Source organism: Mus caroli, unplaced genomic scaffold (assembly GCF_978045245.1).
Source record: "Mus caroli unplaced genomic scaffold, Mus_caroli_1 scaffold_13, whole genome shotgun sequence".
Classification (NCBI taxonomy): Eukaryota; Metazoa; Chordata; class Mammalia; order Rodentia; family Muridae; genus Mus; species Mus caroli.
In genome coordinates this window covers 118,210,395-118,231,653 of record NW_028227268.1, presented here as the reverse complement: position 1 = coordinate 118,231,653, position 21,259 = coordinate 118,210,395, and the positions used below count along the sequence as shown (strand labels likewise).

The following is a 21,259-nucleotide window of genomic DNA, read 5'->3' as shown; positions in this document are numbered from 1 at the left end:
CCTGGGCATCACTGACCATAGACTAAAGAATAAAGCTGGACCCATTATTATTGTTAATAAAAGGGAACTCAGTTGCCAAAATGATTTAAAACCAGTAAACTTGAGTTTGAGTCCTGGCTCTGATACTTACTGAGGCGACCAACTTTATCTTTAGGGTTTCTTTTCTTTTCTCTTCTTTCTAAGATAAACACACTGCGTAGACAATGTCCAGTTTAGAACCTGCAAAGGCTCAGTTAAAATAAATCTGGCTGAGCTGGACAGTTATGCTCTATGATAATTGATCTGTGTCCCCCAAAAGGATGGATTTGATCCTACTACTAGGGGTCTTTATACACGTAATGAGTTAGGATGATGTCATAATGGATTAGAGAGGGTTTTAAGGCCAGTGGGCTGTGCCTTCATAATGAGACTGACAGAAATACGGATCCACAAAGGGGTAAGATGGTAATGTTTAGAAAAATGGAGGGAAGGTGTGAAACAGCTACAAGCCAGTGATGTCAGAGACGGTTGGTGAGAGTCTGAGTCTGCCATGTTCCCTAGAGAGGCTATGCTTTCCTCCCTTGTCCCTAGCTGATAGTGCAATTTGGGAAGGCTGTGGAACATGGAGGGGACAGGCCTAGCTAGCTCACTAGGGGTGGGCAGTTGAAGGTTATCTATTGCACCATTCCCTGGCTACAGTCCCTTCTATGCCTCCTGATCTATCACCATGTGAACAGTCTCTCCGCTACCATGAACTGAATTGTTCTGCCATCCTTCCTTGTCATGACAGACAGCCTCCTAAAACCATGAACCAGACCATAAACAGTTCCCCCGGAAGCTGTTTCTGCTGGCGATTTGGTTAAAATGATGCAAAAGTAACACAGAAAATTTGTACTAGGGAAGTGGGAGTCACTGCTGTGTGTGGGGTCACTGCTGTGGCTGATTTAGCCATGCCACAGCAAGGGCTCAGGAACTGGTTTACCAGAGGAGGGTGGAGGCTGGAGATGCAGGCTGGAGAAACCTCAGAGTGATGTTGATTCTGCATAGTTCTAGTGGAAATATGGAAGCCGGAACCTTAGCACAAACAAGAACAGTATTTGGGAAGCTTCCGGTCAGAACAAGGGCTCTAGTGAACTGAACACGGCCTTAGTGCATTCTGGGAAAACATCTGTCTATGTCCTGCTGTGTTCTGAAAATCTGAGTGGGGCTAAATTAAAAAGTAATGAGAAACGATTGGCAGAAGAAATTTTAAGACAGAATAACACTGTGCTTGTGATACGGTTACAACTGGTGTCTTAGGTCAAGCATGGGACTTCAGAGAAAATCAAAGAACAGAAAACGAAAAGTGAACAATTGGCCAGAACTGAGTTTAAAGTCACAGCAAAGTAAACTGGAAGAAGACATCACAGAGAAGGACCACTTTGGACTGGGACAAAAACGTTCTTTGATGGTACTTCAGGAAGGAAGTGGCAAACTGTAACCCACAGAAGGCTCCAGGATGTCAGGCTAAACATTCATTTAAGAGACTTTACATGGAGGAGGAGCAGCCAAGGCACCCTGCTGGACAAGGGCTGCCTCGAGAAGTGTTTCTGAGCTTATGTGTACAGGCTCTCAGAGGCAGCGGGAGCAATGGTCCAAGCAGGCTGGAGACAGACACCACAGGCGGTCAAGCAGAGCTCATCGTTGTAATAGGGTACAGATGGCTCTGCTGGCTGACCAAATGCAAGAACTACAGAGTCATTGGTGTGACTGACATTCATGTGTGCTGTGTAAGGGGTCAGAGGACACCTCAGGTATTGTTCTTCAGGACTTGTCAACCTTGTTTCTTGAGACAGGGGCTTGCCTGTCAGTAGGCTAGACTGGCTAGTCAGTGAATCACCCATCTCTGTCTCCCTAGTGCTGTGATGACAAGCAGTTGTCCCTCTCCCCACTAAGCCACCTCCTCAGTCCTACACCAACTTTTGAAAGGAAGACTCAGGAGGCCATCAGCAAGCAGAGTCCGGGTTCCCTGAGGGAAGCCCATGTGTGAAGCCACGAGAGTGAAGTTTAAGTGTCAGTGGAGACCCTGGGACATGCCAGGAACATGGCTGTCTGTTGAGAAAAGCTGCAGGCAAAGAATGAGGTCAGACCAAGAGAAATGATGTGTGTGTTACAAGCAGCAAGGTCATTTGGGCAGGGCTGCCCAAGCCTGTCAGTCAGCGCCATGAATGGTTTCTGAATGGCTTCAACAGGCACCTGCCTGGCTTTGAACTGGCTTTGTCCAGTCTTTCCTTACTGCTCTCCTGATCCTGCTTTGGAGATGAGAATGTTGACTTCTGCCACGGAACAAAGGGAGTGTGTAACTCCCTTTGGTGTTACAGGGGTTGCAGTTCAAAGTTTGCCTGCACTTCAGAAGAGACTTTAAGAGCACTGGCTGTTCTTCTAGAGGACTTGAGTTCAATTCCTAACCCTTGCATAACTTCTCATGACTATCTGTAACTCAAGCCCCAGGGGACCTGGCCTCTGTGGACACCAGCAGGTATGCATGTGGTGCACAGACAAGCATGCAGCCAAAGCACCCACACACAAAATATAAATCAAACAATAAAGTCATGGATTTAAAACAAAACTATAGCCGGGCAGTGGTGGTGCATACCTTTAATCCCAGTACTTGGGAGGCAGAGGCAGGTGATTTCTGAGTTCGAGGCCAGCCTGGTCTATAGAGTGAGTTCCAGGATAGCCAGGGCTACACAGAGAGACCCTGCCTTGAAAAACCAAAAACCAAAAACCAACCAACCAAACAAACAAACAAAAAAACTATGGGTACTTCTGTATTAGTTGTATTAGTTAGGGTTTCCTTTGCTGTGACCAAACACCAAGACCAAAAATCAAATCGGGGAGAAAAGGGTTTATTTGGTTTACAGTTCCACATTGCTGTTCATTTTTGAAGGAAGTTTGGACAGGAACTTAAACAGAGCAGGAACCTGCAGGCAGGAGCTGATGCAGAGGCCATGGATGGGTGCTGCTTACTGGCTTGCTTCCCCTGGCTTGCTCAGCCTGCTCTCTTACAGAACCCAGGACTACCAGTCCAGGGATGGCACCACCCACAGTGGGCTGGGCTGTTTTAGTCACAGTTCCTGGAGTCTTGGGAGGGAGCACAGCCTGCTGATACCTTGGTTTGGGGCTTCTGTTCCTGGTGAGAGGGTAAGTTCCTACTCATGTAAGCATTGTGATTTGTGATACTGCGTTATGGCAGCTCTAGGAAACAAATCTTGTGACGGTATTGCTCAAATGGAGCTCCCCACCTAGCCGACATGTCAGGAGTGCATGTCTGGTGCCTCGGCATCAGAGATCCTCAGATGGGCTAACATCCTCTGTAAGCTCGAGTCTCTATCCTGCCTGCTGCCTGAGACTTCCCTTTGTAGAATGTTAAAAGCATAACTCTCATGAGGTCTCACCACTACTGTGTGTTATGGCAAGGGACAAGAGAGCACAGCTAGGGAGAGGTAAGGCTCAGAATTCACACCAGTCACCACCCCTGCCTCTCGCCGGCACCTCACACACGTGGTGGCTTACGGCAAACTCAATGACTTGAAGTGTTTGCAACGTTACTGTCTCAGATGCACCTTGGTGAGGCACAAAGCCCCAGTGCCTACAAACTCACAAATGGGGCTGTATCAGAACGAGAACACAAGAGAGCAGACACTACACTGACACCAGTGCGTGCTCTAAGCTGAAAGCCTTATCTCTCTACTTGTCAAAGTAGCCCTGAGACAGCCTGTGGGAACACAGAGGGAACAGTGTTAAAGTCACAAGGCTGTCCACTCAAAGGGAGGGATGCATACCCTGGTGTCTGCCCAGAGGATGGGGATGGGTGTGGTCATCAGCCATGCCCTATGCGCTGTGTGGCCGAGGCCATGGCAGATCCTTACTTTTTATCATGAGCTTGTCAATCCATAGAGCCTGTCTTTGTAGAAGGTATTACCTGTAGTCTATCTATGGAACCCATCTTTATGGATGATATCACACGTACTTTACAAAGAGTTTCAGGGTAGCCACATCTAACTCTTTATTGTGCATGTGGAATTGAACTAATTACCACCAGGAAATTTTTCATCAAATTGGGCTATGCTTAAATAAGCCTAAAATAAACTAGTTGGGGTTGGACTCCTAAAGTTTGAACCAGCAGCAGCTACTAAGTCATGTAGAACTGCCTCTTGTCCCCCTGGATCACTGCTCTGCTGGCACGGTCTAGTGTGTCCAGCAGAGACACCTGCAGTAGCCGAGACACTCAGCCCTACACGCAAGTACAGACTACTAAACACTGTTGTCCCTTCTAGAGGGCAGGTCCGAGTCGGCCTGTTCTGTACTTCAGTCCCAGGAGCTGAGAGCCATGGTTGGCATCACATGGCACATCCTTGTGAATCCTGATGAATGGATAATTAAATGGGTGGGTGGATTGCTGTCCCTGGCCGTGCCTTTGGCACCAAACATACTCACTGTCAAAGAGGATAATCCTGCCGTCCCCACCGCAGGGCTGCGTGTGGTCCCCGAAGCAGACACTATTGCACTCGGTGCTGGCTGCCTCCCCGTGCTTCCAGTAGTCAGGATTGTTCCCACAGAAGCAGGCATAGCCTGACTCCATCCCAGCAAACTGCCACAACAGAAAATGAGCGTGAGGACTTCTAAGCCTTCTGGACAGATGTGTTCCGCACTGAGATGGCTATGAACTTGGGGCGTCACGTTACCACATGATGTTGGGAAGGTTATGGGGGTGTCAGGCCCAAAGGAGGCCAGCAGCCTCTTTAACCATCAGACCCGGAGCAATTCCCCATCCGCCCTTTCACTGTGACATCTCCTTAGCTTCACTCAGGTGCTCCCTGCCTCTGAGGACTCATTTCTGCTGTCCCCATTTCTGTAGTATTTATGTCTTTAACATGAAACATTGGTTAAAAACAGCTAGACATTTTTATTGACTATTTACTATGTACCAGGTAACGTTTTAATTAATTTTTAATTAATTAACTACTTTGTATATAAATAGGTGTTTTGCTGGCATGCATGTATATTCCTGGTGCCCTTAGAGGCCAGAAGAGGATTTCTGATTTTCTGAAAATGGAGTTACAAATTACTGTGAGTCACCATGTGGGTGCTGGGTATCAAACCTGGGTCCTCTGGAAGAGCAGTGAGTGTTCCTAACCACTGAGCTATCTCTCCAGTCCCCTTATTTATTTTTTAAAGTCAACCTTTATTTTTATGTGTATGGTTAGTCTGCCTGCATGTATGTCCGCATTGCATGTATACAGTACCTGTAGAGCCCAGAAGAAGACATTGGATACCCTGAGATTGGATTATAGATAGTTCTGAACTGTTATGTGGATGCTGGGAGTCAACCTAGCCTCTCTGGAGCTTTAGTTACCTCTCCAGTCCCCAAGACATTTTTTTTTTTAAATGTGTGTATGTGTCGATGTCCATCTGTCGTGCGTGTGCATGTGTGTATTTGTGCACGCGTGCGTATGTATCTGTCTGTCTGTATCTGTCTGTCTGTGGACACATGAGTACTGGTGCCCACAGAGGCCAGAAGACAGTGTCAAGATGCCCTAACACCTGAGTTACTGAGCTGCTGAGCATACGTGCAGGGTACCAGACGCTGGTCCTCCCCAGGAGCAGTGCGTGCCCTGAGCTGCTGAGCCATCTCTCAGGCCCCAAGACATGCTTTAATGTTAAATGTCACAGTGAACCCATTGAACGTCACTTACATTTTCATTTCACTTTTAATGCTAATACACTGACTGAGCACACAGTTTGCAGGAGCCAGTCCCAGACACAGAACAAGCTGCACCTCACCGGAGCCTTTACGCTCTTGCTTTGTAGCCCTTCCCACAGTGCCTAGCAACTGCTACCCAAGTTGTTCTACTAGTACCATTTTGTCATTCTGAGAATATAAAGCAGCTTAAAAGACAAAACCACCCTCAGCATGCCTGTAAGTCCACACACACTGGAGCACATGCTAACAGCTCACTCCTTTAGCTTACTGCATACAGCCCCCGTATGGGTAGACACCATTCGTTCATCTATTTCCAGGTTTTCACTCTGAAGACTACAGCTTCCAAAACCATCTGGTCCAGAGTCTTGAAAGTTTTCATTTGTCCGAAGTAAAAATTAGGAGCAAGATTTTGGGCTTAACTTCTTTAAAAGAACCCTGAGCCTTTCCCAGGAGGGCTGAGCCATGCCTCATCCCCCACGATGTGTGACAGCAAGAGCCTCCACAGCCCCGAGCCCTCGTCAGCACCACTGTCAGCTCCTGTCAGTACATCTGAGTTCAGCCACACTGATGCTGGTGGACCTCACGGTGGTTTTACTCTGCTTTAGTGACTGACGGCATCATCTATAATTTCACTTGCTCATTTGCATTGGTGGTGTGTCGTCTTTGGTGATGAATTGTTTCTTTTACCTATTCTGAAACTGCATCGCCTGACATTTTACAGTTGTGAGCTTTAGTTTTCTGCACATTTTGGGTCAAATTGACCCTGGTTGTAGGCAGCAACACCCCTTGGGCTGAGGCCTAGATTTAACAATAGAAGAGAGTGGGTGGAACACCAGCCCTCCTGGTTGTCTCCTGACTGTCCTGCACGGTGACAGCTGCCTCACGCTCCTAATGCCACACCTCAAAGCGTGAGCTAAAACAAACCTCTCTCCTTAAGCTTATTTTGCCACAGCTCTGAAAAAAGGAAGCAAGCATCGTCCAGACATTGTTCTGCATGGGATTAGCCCACTGCCTCATTAACATTCGCTGAAGACGGCTCTTTCCTATTCTAATGATCTGGGCAATTTTGCTAAAAATCAACTGACTGCCAATTTATTGGTTCATTTTTAAGTTGTGAAGTCTATTGCTCCGAATGTCTATTTTTATGACACCCTTATAGTAACTTTTTTCTGTAGTTTAGTTTAAAGTCAATCTTTGCCTAACCCATGATGTAAAACAAGACTCACTTTTCTTCACAGAGAGTTAGACTCTCTCCTCCTCAGGAGTACTTGATGGCAACCATTCACTGATGAACCGCCATGAGACTTTCATAAAATCAACCATGTACATCTGTTGTGTACATGTGTAGGTCTGTTTTTAGATGATTCTACTGATACACAGCAGATTTCAGAAAACCTTTTCCATAAAGGCCAGAAATAAATATTCTGAATTCTGTGGGCTACATAGTCTTTTTCTCTCAAGCTTCCTAGCCATATAATGAAACCAGCTACAGACAACATGTGAATGAACAGGCATGCCTCTTTTAAATAAAACTTTATTTACCTGAACAAAAAAATAATAGACAGGTGGTTGGATTTGTCTGTGGGCAATTTCTGACTGGCTCATGATTTGCTCTCTTGGTGACAGTGGCTTTATGGAACAGGTCAGGTGAGGAAGTTCCACATAATGTTCTTTACCAAGATCACTTTGATCTGTCTTTACATACACACACCAGGTTGGCCACTTTTCTTATGCGTGTTGGGCACTGAGCCTGCCTGGGTCTTGCCTGTCCTGGGCATATGTTTTACTGAGTGTTGTCTCCAGTGCCGTAGCTGGTCTTTTCCATTTAATTGATAGACTAACGGGAAGAACTCCACCTTAGCAATATTTGTGTTGTTGTGGTTGCAAGCAGGTAGATCTGTCTTGTCACTCATTAGGTCCTCATAGCTTCATTACAAACTCTCATGTCTCATTAATTAACTGCACCTCCTCCCTCACTCTTGCTCCCAGTGCTGTTGGGATCTAAGGCTTTACAAGTGCTGGGCAAGTGCCCTCGATAGGTAACACTCTGGGTCCAATCTATAGTCTTTGAAAATGGTAAGATTTTCTTTCCTATTCTTTCTTTTTGGACAAAGGGGTTTATTGAAATACATTGCATGGGAGCATTTGCTGAGCTCCCGAGAGGTCACTCAGACATACCAATGAGATGTGTGATATTATAATCATTTGTTTAGAAGCATACATTATTTACTGCTAGTATATAGATACACAGCTTTTTGTATATGACCTTATAGCGACAACCTTGTTCAATTTATTCACTGATTCTAGCCCTTTTTCCATAGGTTCCTTAGAATATTCTATAAAATAAAAAAAATTCTTACTTTCTAATATATTTACCCTATTTCTTTCTTCAAAAAGCATTTCTTTAGCAAGTCCCTCTAGGCCAATGAGGTGACAGTGGGCATTCCTGGCTGCTTATGACACTAGTTAGGAGGCATGGGCTACTGCACAACTGAAGAGGGGATTAGCTACAGGTATCCTTGACTAGATACTTGTAATTACAGCCTGGCTCTGCAGTGCATGCTTATAATCCCAACCCGTGGGCAGGGAAGGCAGGAGAACCAAGAGTTCAAGGTCAGCCTGGACTATATGAGAGCCTGTCTACACACACAGACACACACACAGACACACACAGAGATACACATGTTTGTTTGTTGTATTTCGAAACACGGTCTCATAGTCTCATTATGTAGCTGTGATTGGCCTATAACTCATTATATAGACCAGGCTGGCCTGGCCTGAAACTCACAGAGATCCACCTGCCTCTGCCTCCCAAGTGTTGGAATTAAAGGTGTGCAATAACATGCCCAGTCACCGTGAGTGATTCTTAAGGCTAGGTACACTTTTATGGAAACAGTGAGTGAAGATCTGAGATATTTGCAGACCTTGATGTTCATTTTGTGAATCACACTATGAGGGCTGTCATATGGTAACCACCCTACCATTCCTTCTGTACTTACAGGTCTGCATTTCCTAATCACGAATGTTTATCTTCTCACTCAGCCACCACTGGGAGTGAAGTATGGTGCTCTCATTTAGTCAATAAGATGCGTCTGTTACTATCACTATCTGAAGCTTAAAGCATGTCAGATTTAGGTCATGGAACCCCTTTCAAGGCAGCTTCATCCGTTTGATGAATCTGTACTGATGTTTCTGTCCTACACAAGATGTTATGAACACATCTTGTGCTTTGAACACAGCATGGGTAATTTCCCAACAGAGCTGCTTTCTGGTGGAGACCTGAGTGCTGGCTAGACTCCCCGTTATCAGTGTGTGGCATGGATAGTGATGAGGTGCATGTGTGTGCACATACAGCCATTGCACAGTCATATAACATTACTATCTACCTGCTTCCTCCACCATTCTCTGGACTTCCTCTCAGGTTCCCCAGCTTCCACATTTGCACGTCCCTTCTCCAGCAGCCAGAGCTGCCGGCTCTGAAACAATCAGTACATACTCACGCTCTGCACAAGCAACAAACCACAGGGCCATGGGGTCCACTGCCTCGCTTATCTGCCTTCCTCACATGAGGAGGGTACCCTTCTGTCTTGGGCTTAATTAATGGCTTTTAGACTGAATTGGTTAAGGTAAGAGAGAAAAACAAAGGAGAGAGGGCGGGATCTTCTGTCTAATTTAATACAAAACAGCACTACTCACCCTTAGTGATTGGGAAATACAGTTTAGATAAGGAAAGAAAGGAAGGAAGGAAGAAGAAGAAGAAAAGAACTTTTGGAAAAGAGGTAAGGCATGGTAGTTTGCCATGGAAGGGACCCACTGCCTTGGCTTGACTCTAAGGAGTCATTAGCATTCCTGATCATAACAGACAAGGGCTGAGAGGAGGCTACCGGGGACCCCCTCTCCCCATCTTTACATGAATGCTGTCTGTGCTCCAACTCCCCAGCCTACTCTTCCCACGTGACCTGACACGTGGGCTGCTGGAATTTATCGTTATCTTTTCTAGAGTTGTACCCTGTGGAGCTGGTACCTTGAATCTCTGACTCCGACAGAAGCTGATACAGGTTTGTATGGTGAGCTTGTTAGAGGTTTTACTGGTGCCCGTGAGAGGAGGTGGGTTTCCATGATCCTTGTAGCAGCCAAGGTTTCCAGGCACTAGAGACAAACAAAACAGAAGAATTTCACAACATCTGGCTGGGAAACACTAAGAAGGAAATGCAGTCTGTGCCAGGTGTGCTCTGCCCACAGTGTTTACACCCTGAGTTACAACACAGGCAAATGACAACAAGCTCTAAGCGGACCCTCTGGTAGTGTTCTCTACACCATCTGCAAGAAAATGTGGCACACAGGTCCCCAGTTTGCTTTCTCCGTGTCGGTAGAATTTAGTACTGAAGAGAAGCAGGAACAATGTCTTAGACTAGAGAAGGTGGCTTTGCTTTTGTCCCATAGCACCCATCTTCCAGTAATTCACTTAATGACACACCCAGAGGGAAAGGACAGAGGAACCCTGGTAGGAAACCTGGAGGGATTCCTTTGGCCACGTACATGCAAATGTACAAGAAGACTGATACTGTAGGCATCAAGGGAATGAACACCGTTACCACAGCACAATCGGAAGTGTCTTTAACATCACTCAGCATACCACATGCATCCCTGTAAACAAGCAGGTGAAGGCACGCTTCGCCAAGAGAAGTAATGTGCACACAGAACATGTTAGGCACCGAGAGCCAAGGCAGTTTCCTAAAACGTGATGGAAAAACCTGTCAGAGAAAAGGATGCCAAGGAAAAAGCCCGTGTGTTCCCCAGAGCACTGGCCAGCTCAGCCAGAGAAGCATGCTTCACTCAAACTAATGGGAAGGAGCCTGGACTTCTGGAGCTGTTCCTTATGAGTTCATAGCTTAATGTGCAAAAGAGAGAGAGAGACAGAGACAGAGACAGAGACACAGAGAGAGAGACAGAGACAGAGACAGAGACAGAGAGAAAGGCAGACTGGAGAACCAGGCTGGCAGTGTCTCAGGGTTAAAGTTAAGCAGGCTGGCGGTGTCTCAGGGTTAAAGTTGCTTGCTTGGTGACCTTGGTTTGATCTGTGGAACTCACATGGTGGAGAGAACCAACTCCTAAAAGCTGTTTTTTGGTCTTCACATGTATGATGTGGCATCTGCTACCCCCTCCTATCCCCAAAGGAGTAGTGAAGCGATCAGATTTAAATGGTCTCAGGAGACTGGGGGAGCTCGAGTGGAAAGCACAGGCGCACAGGCGCACAGGCGCACAGGCGCACAGGCGCACAGGCGCACAGGCGCACAGGCGCACAGGCGCACAGGCGCACAGTCCCGGGATTTGAGGTTAAAGCAGGAGTGGTAAATTTGAGGCCAATCTGGGCCTCACAATACATTTGGATGTTTCAAAAGTAAACAAATAAATAAGGAAACAAACTAACAAAGGGGCTGGAGAGAAGGTTCCATGGACAAGAGCACTGGCCCCTCTCCCATTGGACACAGGTTGGACTCCTGGCATCTATAACTGTGGCTCAAGACATTTCTGTAACTCCAATTCCAGGAGCTCCAAATGCCTTATTCTGGCCTCTGCAGACATCAGACATCACGTGGTATACATACATACATACATACATACATACATACATACATGCAGGCACAGACACAGACACATAAAATAAAAATATCTTTTTAAAAAATGAACAAAACCACTCCAAACACACCAAGGGAACCCAAGTCAACTTAGTACAGAGTATATAGACGTTTTCTATGGAATCAGCCTAAATACCCGCTAACAAATGAATGATTAAAAAACGTGACACAAAGACAACTGAGTTTTACTCAATCATAAAGAAAAAAATTGGAGCCGGGCGGTGGTGGTGCACGCCTTTAATCCCAGCACTTGGGAGGCAGAGGCAGGCAGATTTCTGAGTTCGAGGCCAGTCTGGTCTACAAAGTGAGTTCCAGGACAGCCAGGGCTACACAGAGAAACCCTGTTTCGAAAAACCAAAAAGAAAAAAAAGAAAAAAAGAAAAAAGAAAAAAATTGGGGCTGAAGCAATGGCTCAGAGGTTAGAAGCACTGACTACTCTTCCATAGGTCCTGAGTTCAATTCCAGCAACCACGTGGTGGCTCACAACCATCTTCAATGGAGTCTGATGCTCTATTCTGGTGTCTCTGAAGAGAGTGGCACTGTACTCATATACATTAAACAAACAAACAAACAAACAAATAAATCTTTTTAAAAAGTTGTTTAAAAAAAGTCTAGCTGGGCATGGTGGTGCATATCTTTAATTCTATCATTCAGTAGACAGAGGCAGGTGGATCTCGGTGAATTCAAGGCCAGTCTCATGTACATAGTGAGTTGTTCCAGGATAGCCAGGGCTACCTAGTAAGGATCTCACACAAAAAATAAACAAACAAAAGAAGAAAATTATTCAGCTGCACATATAAAGGCACACTGGTTGTGATAGTATGCATAGCCCTGTGCAAACTCAAGCTAGTCCAAACCCAGCATGGAAGGCCAAGGTGGGCATGAGGTCCTAGCCCCCTAGCTGAGGAGTCGTTGGAACTGAGCCACTGGAGCAAGGAGGGTCAGCTTTCCTTAGGAGGGCTGCCCTGACAGATTAGACACTCTGGTGGAAGGCCACACATCCAGGAATCTATGGGTAGCACAAACTGGGTTGATGGGAAGGAAAACAAGAGACAGAGCCCACAGCTGGGTGGGAGGAAGGGAGGTGGGCACGGAAGGAGTTGGGGAAGGAGTAGACGCAGTTTAAAAACTTAAATTTCACAGAACAAATAAGAAGGAGGGACAAAATTATATCATTTGCAAGAAAATGGAAGAACCTGGGATCACCAACTAAGGAAAATAAGCCAAACTCAGAGAGATAACATAACATTTTCCTCAAATGTGGAACCATGATGTTTCAAGACAGGGTCTCTCTGTGTAGCCCTGGCTGTCCTGGAACTTGCTCTGTAGACCAGACTGGCTTCGAACTCACAGAGATCTGCCTGCCTCTGCCTCCCGAGTGCTAGGATTAAAGGCAAGAGCAACAACTACCCTGCCACATTTTCTTTTTCAGACAAGGTCTCTCACTGGTCCAGAACTCATCAAGCAGGCTAGGCTGGCTGGTGACACCCTGGGCTCTGCCATCTCTGCCCTGCCAGAATTAGATACTTGAACCACTATGGATAGCTTTTAAAAAAGGATTTGCTTTTAACTGTAGGTATGTATGAGTGAGTTTATGCCTGCAGAGACCAGAGGGTTTTCAGTCCCTTAGAAGAATGGAAGTTACAAGTGATGGTGAGCCCCAGACACTGGTCTGGGAGTCGAATCTGGGTCTTCTGCAAGCGCAGGACGTGATCCTCACTGCTGCTGTCCCTCCAGCTCCAATGCCTGCTGGGTTTATTTTTTTGTTTGTTTTGTTTTGTTTTTTTTGTTTTTGTTTTTGTTTTTTTTAAATTACTTTTGGTCTGGGAGATCAAACTTGGGTTCTATGACTGATCACTCTCCACAGCCATTTATGTCCATATGAATGAAGTAAAAGGGACAATGTGGGACACAGACACAGGAGAGTAATGACGAGTGACCATGCTGAAGTGCGTGGTGCGCTAGAGTCAAGTATATGGAAGAACTGGAGTTGCCACGTCGCTATGAAGCCTGTAACTCTGTACAACAATGAATGGGCTTCCCCAGGGCCCTCTGGTGAACACCGTGCTCTCCACATCACAGCTGGAACAAAGGACCACACCCCCATTGTCTCCCAGTGGTATTTGTCACCTTTCATTTTTCTGAAGGCTGGAAGAACCAAGCAGGTTTCAAGGGCCAAAAGGAAGGTGTCGTTGGAGCCGAGCCATACCTGAAGAGTTCTAAGAAGCAGCCACATTGTTCAGCTATGGCCACACTGCCACCGGTCCCTCATCACATCTTCCCTCCCTGGATTCTGCTGTCCTGTCACAGGCCTCTGACTCATACCTTCTTGTAAATGCACTGGACTCACATGTATAATCCAGGATAATCTCTCCTTCCCAAATCTTTACCCACACTTGCAAACTTGTGTCATTTAAGGTCCCAGTCTCATTATAAAGTTGATCTTTGGGGGTCATTAGTTAGCCTCCCTCAAGGAGTATATCAGTGTTTCCTAGCCACACGGTAAGCTGTTTGTCCTAGGGAAGGAGCTGTATCTCAGGCAAGACGGACAAATGTAAATATGGGTATAACCATGGTAACTGGCTTTCACATAGCTCAGGTCTCCTAAGGCCTGACTGTTTGTATACGCTCCAATGTAATTAGAAATATACTTGGTCTCTACCCACTTCCTGCCACCAAGTCTCCCAACCCTCAGGACTGGGTGACTCCTTTCTAGTGAAGCACCTCGTGCTGGGCCTCTGGTTAGCCTCATGGTGGGGGCTGGACACCAGAAAGACCAAGTGACAATTAGTAACTTGGAGCTATGAATCCCACTCCCCATCCTCCAGGGGAGAGAAAAGAGCTAGGGACGGAGTCAATACTTGATCGTGACTACCTGGTGAAGCCTCTTAAAAACCCTAGAGATGGAGCTCTGAGAGTTTCTGGAGTGATTTACATATCCTGGCTGAGAAATGGCACTCTCCACAGGGACAGATGCTCTGGGGCTCAGATCCTCTTGGTCCTCCAACATATGAACATCTTCAACATATTCAACCTATCACATGCTTTCTGACATACCAACAAATGTGTCCCTCAAGTTCTGAGAGTTATTTCAGCAGATTACCAAGCCAGGGGTGGAAGTCTACTTTGCAGATATGCCTCGAGACTCACAACTTGTGACTGGCATCTGAATCAGGGTGTGTTCCTGTACTACCGAGCCTTTAGCGCCCTGCTCTGACGCTGGGTTTCCAGCCATGAATGGTAATCCATCCTGTTAATGTGTAGAGAGTTGCAGGATTGGCTGCTCTGGTGTCACAATAGAGTCTGTGAGTGTACAGGGACTGCCTTGCTTCCTTTCCTGTGTCGAGGCCTGAATAAACAGTATGAATGAACTCAGAGTGCAGCCTCCAGGCAGTCATTAGATGAAACCAGGAACACTGGGCCCCCACAACGGGGTAAGGAGAAGAGAGGAGAGTCCATTCTTTCTCTGCCCTGAGTACTCATCAGAAACACGGCCATCAAAGAGCCAGGAAGAGGGGCCACAGCAGACCCTGAATGCAATGAACTTCCCGCTTAGTGTGTCTATTAAGCTGCCTGGGTCTGAGGGATTCTGTTTTAAAAAAAGAAATGGCATACTACAGGGCACTTTAACACTTTAATCCCAGCATTCAGGAGGCAGAATCAGGTGGATCTCTAAGTTCAAGGCCACCCTGGTCTTTATAGTAAACTCCAGGCTACCTAGCTTTCCCGATCCCCATGTGCAGCTGGCAAAGAATAAAGGAAACATTGCCTCAAACAGATGGGTGTCCCTAAAGGGTGTTCATACCCTTTGTGTTCACATCTCTTTTTGATACAAGGTCTCAATGTGTAGCCCAGGCAGGCATCAGGCTTTGGAGGATTACAATTATACAAATAAACCGTGTCAAAAGCCAATGGCTAAGCACTGAGGGTGGGCTGGGCTGCAGCCAACAGCACACATAAAACTACATTTTACTAAAAGCCCTTTGCTCCGGACAGTGGCACTTTCCCTTCCTGTCTTTAGACAAGACATTCCAGGCCTGGCAACAGCTTGCCTACAGCTTTATAAGAGACTTAAATGCACAAGAGTAAGTCAGACTAGATTTTCTCACTCACAGGATGTACAACGATTACCATACCACTCTAAGCCACTAAATTTGAAGTAACCTGCTTCAAAGCAGTAAGTCACCAACACATGATACACTCCAAACCTGCTCAGGGTTAATTCTCAATAAGTCATGGACACGCTAGTCTCTTAGAAATTTAGTGTTCAGTCCGTGTTTTGTTTTTGTTTATATGCACACTGGTGTGAGGGTGTCAGATTCCCTGGAACTGGCATTACAGACAGTTGTGAGCTGCCATGTGGGTGCTGGGAATTAAACCTGGGTCCTGTGGAAGAGCAGCAGTGCTCTTAACTGCTGGGTCATCGCTCCAGCCCCCTCAATCCATGTTTAAAACTCAGGATTATTAGTTGAAGTCCTTTTCCAAACATACTACCGTTTCTTCTGGAACCAATTCTAAAACCCTAACCCAAGAGACCAGAGAGTCTGGGATAGTGTTTTCCTTTCTGTTTTAAGATTGGAAAGAGCATGTCCCAGGTTATCGAGCTGTATTTGCACATCAGCCTTCCGAGCATATAAAAACATATACATGTATGTGTATGTACACATAGGAAACTTTCCTCCTTAACCAATCTGGCCAGTTTATTTTATGTCTGCAGGAAGTCCCTCTGCTAATCTAATCTTCACACTTAAGTCATAAAGTTGTCTTGCTTCTGTTCCCATCACAGAGGGCTTAGAGGTAACAAATGTGGCTTTCCATACAAACTTTAAAATGAATCTTTCAAAAACAACCCAAAGTGCTGCAGTAGCAAGCGTAAACAAGCCTTGGGGCAGCTGTGGTCCAGTCTTCAGTGGAGGCCAGCCTGCGGATGTCTGAGGTTTAGGGCTTAAACAACTGCAGAGCCAAGCAGCTCCAGCCAGGGACAATCCTGCAGAGCTTGTTAGAGAGAATGTCCGTATAGAGACTAGAACATGCATTTGATGATTCTTAGAAGTCCTTGTCCATGATCATCTTGGTCATGTACTCTGACTTTGTCTCACTGACGCATGACACTCACCACATGGTATATGTATTAGACAACACACAGCCCAAGGCACACAGTCATTAAGTCTAAATTCAGACATAAGCAAGGCTATGGACTACGTGGATACAGCTGGAAGCTGTAAGGTTTATTCACAAAGATTTGGTGAGCAAATCCAGGCAGCTTAGGTTCCAGGGAGGTAGTGAGGTCCCGGCATGCACTGCAAAGGGGATCCTCCAGAATCAGCTGCTCCCTGTGCTGTGCTAATCTACCCTGACCTCAGGGGTTTAAGGGAACATCCTTGCCCCACCCCCAAGCTTACCTTAAACTTACAAACTTCCCACTCTACATCTGTGTTGTTGAGACTCTATGTTGCCAGTCCCCAGTTTTCTCTCTTTCTTAAACTTTTTTTTCTCATAACCCCTTTCACACACACACACACACACACACACACACCACACACACACACACACACACACACACACACACACACACACTCTTTCATATGACTCAGGGTATGAAGGTATATAAAAATAGAGAACTAGGGAGATGGCTAAGTCAGCAAAGTGTTTACCTTGTAACTACAGGACCTGAGTCTGAACCCTAGAACAGATAAAAATATCCATGCACACCCAGTGCTGGCATCCTTGAGGTTCTCTGGCTAGCCAGCTTGCCTAATTATCAAGCTGCAGGCCACTGAGAGACCCTATCTCAAAAAAACTTGTCAGGTGGTGGTAGCACACATCTTTGATCTCAGCACTTGAGAGGCAGAGGTAAGCAGATCTCTGTGAGTTCAAGGGTAGCCTGGTCTACAGAGTTGAGTTCCAGGATAGCCAGGACTACACTGAGAAATCCCATCTCAGAAAAGAAGAAGAGGAAGGAGGGAAAAAAGGAAAAGGAGAGGGAAAGAGGATGAGGAGGAGGAGAAGGAAGGAAGAAAGGAGGAGGAGGAAGAAAAGGAGGAGGGAGAAGAGGAGGAGGAAGAGGGGGAAGAGGAGGAGAAGGAGGAATAAGAAGAGGAGGAAGAAGAGGAGGAGGAGGAGAAGGAAGAGGAAAAGGAGGAGGAGGAAGAGGAGGAAGAGGGAGAAGAGGAGGAGGAGGAGTTGGCGGCTAGTCTGGCTGCAGTGAATCTCGGTGATTTGTCTGGCTTTGCTTCCTCAGAGCCAGGATCACAAGGACATGCCACCATGCCATTGTTAAATGGTTCTAGGAATCCCATGTTTGCATGGCCAATACTTTATGGAACGAGCTCTCTTCTTACCATTGTAATTTTTTAAAAATGAAACTCACATCAGCAACTCAAATAACATTTGAAAAATCAAACATTCTAACATAATAAAATTCAAAGGTATATTAATTTGATACATGCTAAGGAATGACAGCATGGAAATATTAAAAGTTTTAGTTTTTTTTTCAAAATTAAACCATTAAGTTTCCATAAGAACAGTGATTCTCAGCCTGTGGGTCATGATCTCTTTCGGAGTCATATATCAGATATCCTGCACATCAGATTATGATTTGTAATGCAAAATTACAGTTATGAAGCAGTAATGAAAGTAATTTTATGGTTGGGGTCACCAGACGTGAAGAACTGTATTAAAGGGCCACAGCATTAGGAAGGGTGAGAAGCACTGCTTAAGAACTTTGTATGAGAGTTCGAGGCTAGCCTGGTCTACAGAGTGAGTCCCAGGACAGCCAAGGCTACACAGAGAAACCCTGTCTAGGGGAAAAAACAAAACAAAATAATAAAAGAGAAAAAAACTCCATGACTAGTAAAAGCGCCGCCGTTCCTAACACCAACCTCCAATCTCAGCAGTGCTGCTTGAGGCTGCATTAGTTGTAAAGCCATGCAGTGTGTTCAGAAACAGACAGTGGGGAGACCACATGATGCCACATGGGCAAGAGCCACCAGAGGTGCCTCAGACTCACCCCAGGCTTCACTCTGACTTAGCTTTAGCTACTGCACATTCAGACACCTGTCACCATGCCCAATCTTTCATGACCCCAACATCCAGTTATATGACCCCCATGGAATTGAGATCCCCAGTTTAAAAGCTCTGACTTAGAGCTGGTGAAGACAGAGTAGGTAAAGCCCTTGCCTGCACGCCTGACCACCTGTTCAATGTTCCAGACCCTCGTGGTGGAAGAATGGATTCTTACTGATTGTCCTCTGAGCCCCATATGTGTGCCATGGGATAAACGCATACATGCACACGCCCTCCAACACAAGAAATAAATAAGCAAATACAATTTTTTAAAGAGCTGTGTCTTAGGCCACCACATTAGGCTCCTGTTCAGGTCAGGCTTGTCTTACCTTAGAGTAGCACACTGTCACCACAGTCACCTTTCCATGCCAGGCAGAAGAAAGGTAGGTGTAGAGGCTGAGGCAAACTGACCAGTGACGGGGTGGGTGGAAGGAGGACAAGAGCTGTGTGGGCCCTACATCCATCCTGCAAAGCTCTTGGCTGCCTCGGGATACAGCCTGGAGTGTCCTAGGTGGCCCGGCACCCCCTGTCCTCCACCCCTTTTCAGCAGCACAGCCTCACTGAGCTGTGTTTATATGTGTCCAGCTTTACCTTGCTCCCTGGCCTTTGGATTGTTACACTGCTTAGAAAAAAAACTCTTCCCTACTTAAGATTTCAGTCTGAGCATCATTTTCCCCAGGGGTCACTTGGGGTCACAGTCCCCCCAACCTTTCCCCAGTTGAAAGTGAGGTGAATAGCCAAGCAGTGCAGTGCTACAGCAGCGTGGCATTAGAGTTCAAACACGGTTCCCTTGTTTGTCTCCCAAACAACCATGGAGGACCCGTAAGCGCAGGACATCATTGCCTGTACCCTACTATATTCCCTACTATCAGATACCCTGACTCTTAAGGATAAACAGCTGCAAGTGTGAAACACGAGGTCCCCTTGGCAGCTGTGAATGTGTCCATTCACAGCACCTGCTGATGGCTTGCCATGGCTACCTTGTATCTAGAAACGGCATACTAGTTCCATACAGGTCAACTTTACAACTTAAAAAATACTTGATCACTGCATGAAATCTTTCCAAAATGCACTAGATATTAAATTTAAGACTTGTTTGGTTTGTTTGAGACAGAGTTTCACTGTGTAGCCTTGGCTGTCCTGGAACTTACTTTGTAGAGCAGGCTGGCACGGAGTTAGTGTGCCTCTGTCTTTTAGAGCTGGGATTAAAGGCATGTGTCACTATGCCCAGCTGGAAGTTTGAGAGGACATGTCTATTCTAAACCAGATGCTGTGGAGGCTACTGGAAATGACCCCTCAGAGGGCTTTAAGGGGCATTTCTTACTGCGGCTGTGCCTGTACTCTGGGCTGAGAAGAAAACAGCTTATTAGAGTTGTGCTACAAGAAGAAAGACATGGCCTGGGCATGGCCTTGCGCACCTGCTAGAAGCAGAGCTGAGCTCAGTCATCTCGGGCTGCAGAGAGCTGCCTGGTTCTTCCCCATCCATGCAGCGGTTCTGAAACAGTCTGCCTGCTCACTCTTCACTCTTGGTACTTTCTTCAGACTCTACCCACCCTATGCCCAGCGGCAGCCAGCATCTGTACACTCTTGGCTGCTCCATCGTGGCCTGCATGGCTTCCATTCTCTGTCTCCCTTCTCAGTACAGGGGATGAAATCCAGAGGCAAGTGCCCTATCCCTGAGCCACCCCCAGCCCACTGCAGCCTTTCCACTCTCAGGGCATCAGTAGTGGAATGAGGAACAATATGGGCCCCAGAGGGTTCTTGTGAGACGTGGGTGAAGCACATGCACACCCCGAGGCTGGGCAGGACGATAGATGCCGGACAGAGTTATCGCCAGTCTGTAGAGTAAGGCTTTTACTCACCACACAAACGAGGACAACTTGCTGGGTGATAGAAAATTACAATAGCATTGATTTAAAAGACATCAAAAGTGCCCACCTCAGAAATGTTCTTTTTCCCTGGATATTAAAATATTCATCTTACATCTGTGCTGCACAGTGTGCTTCACCAGGTCATCTCACCTGAAGGCCATCTCTCCAGGGGAGGTGGGAAACAGGATGAAGGTGAAGGGCTTTGCATAGGACACATAAGCAGCCCTTGGAGGCAGAATAGAGTTAGGGTGCAAATGCCTGCTGACTGTCTTATATAAACGTGACAAGTGCCATGATAAAAGAGAAACCACTGTGCTCACTTAAAAATCAGCTTGGCTACAGTAACTGTGATGAAGAAAGCAAGGCTACATGGTTGTACCAAGCTAAGAGGTCACCAGACCCTCACCCCAAACTCCATGCAGCACAGCCTCCTGGCTGCACAGGAGGAGGGCTGACTTAGGGGTGGGGAGACCCAGCGATACAGCGGCTTCTGAGTAGCCTGTGCTCCTGTAACTAACTTCAATCACCCAATGCATTAAAGGGTCAGTCTATTAGTGCCTCCAATGCGATGTTCACACTGCCTAGACAAAGTCACTCACTACCACCTCACAGACGCGGGCAGCTCCGCCCCATCATAGGAGGCAACTGACAGTTAACACTGACTTTATCATCCTTCAGCCCACAACGGAATTCTACCTTTCTTCTTTTCTTGTTTGACAGGATCTTGCCATAAATAAAAGCCCAGGTTGGTCTCTAACTCTTCCTCCTCCTGCCTCAGTTTCTTGATGTAATAATTACAGGCACGTTCCACCACCCCCTCCAAGACTGAATAGGTAAAGACAGAGGTCCCTCAGGGTGCTGTGTGTCTACAGGGACGCCTCCGGGACAGCATCAGCCTGTCGGGTGCTCTTTAACTGGAAAGTGTGGCTCTATGTCTCCCCAGAGAGACATGTCGTGCA

At 46.4% G+C, this 21,259-nt stretch overlaps 1 protein-coding gene across 2 annotated transcripts in view; it reads right to left on the bottom strand.

The window, feature by feature from the left end:
- Kremen1 (kringle containing transmembrane protein 1) overlaps positions 1 to 21,259 on the bottom strand; it is a 69,033-nt gene that overhangs the window by 13,599 nt on the left and 34,175 nt on the right. For both annotated transcript variants that reach the window (XM_029484045.2, XM_021178235.3), the window contains exons 4-5: positions 9,750 to 9,874; positions 4,459 to 4,612 (exon numbers count right to left, since the gene is read on the bottom strand). In XM_029484045.2, coding sequence (XP_029339905.1) covers positions 4,459 to 4,612; positions 9,750 to 9,874 — 279 coding nt within the window. The remainder of the gene's footprint in view (positions 1 to 4,458; positions 4,613 to 9,749; positions 9,875 to 21,259) is intronic.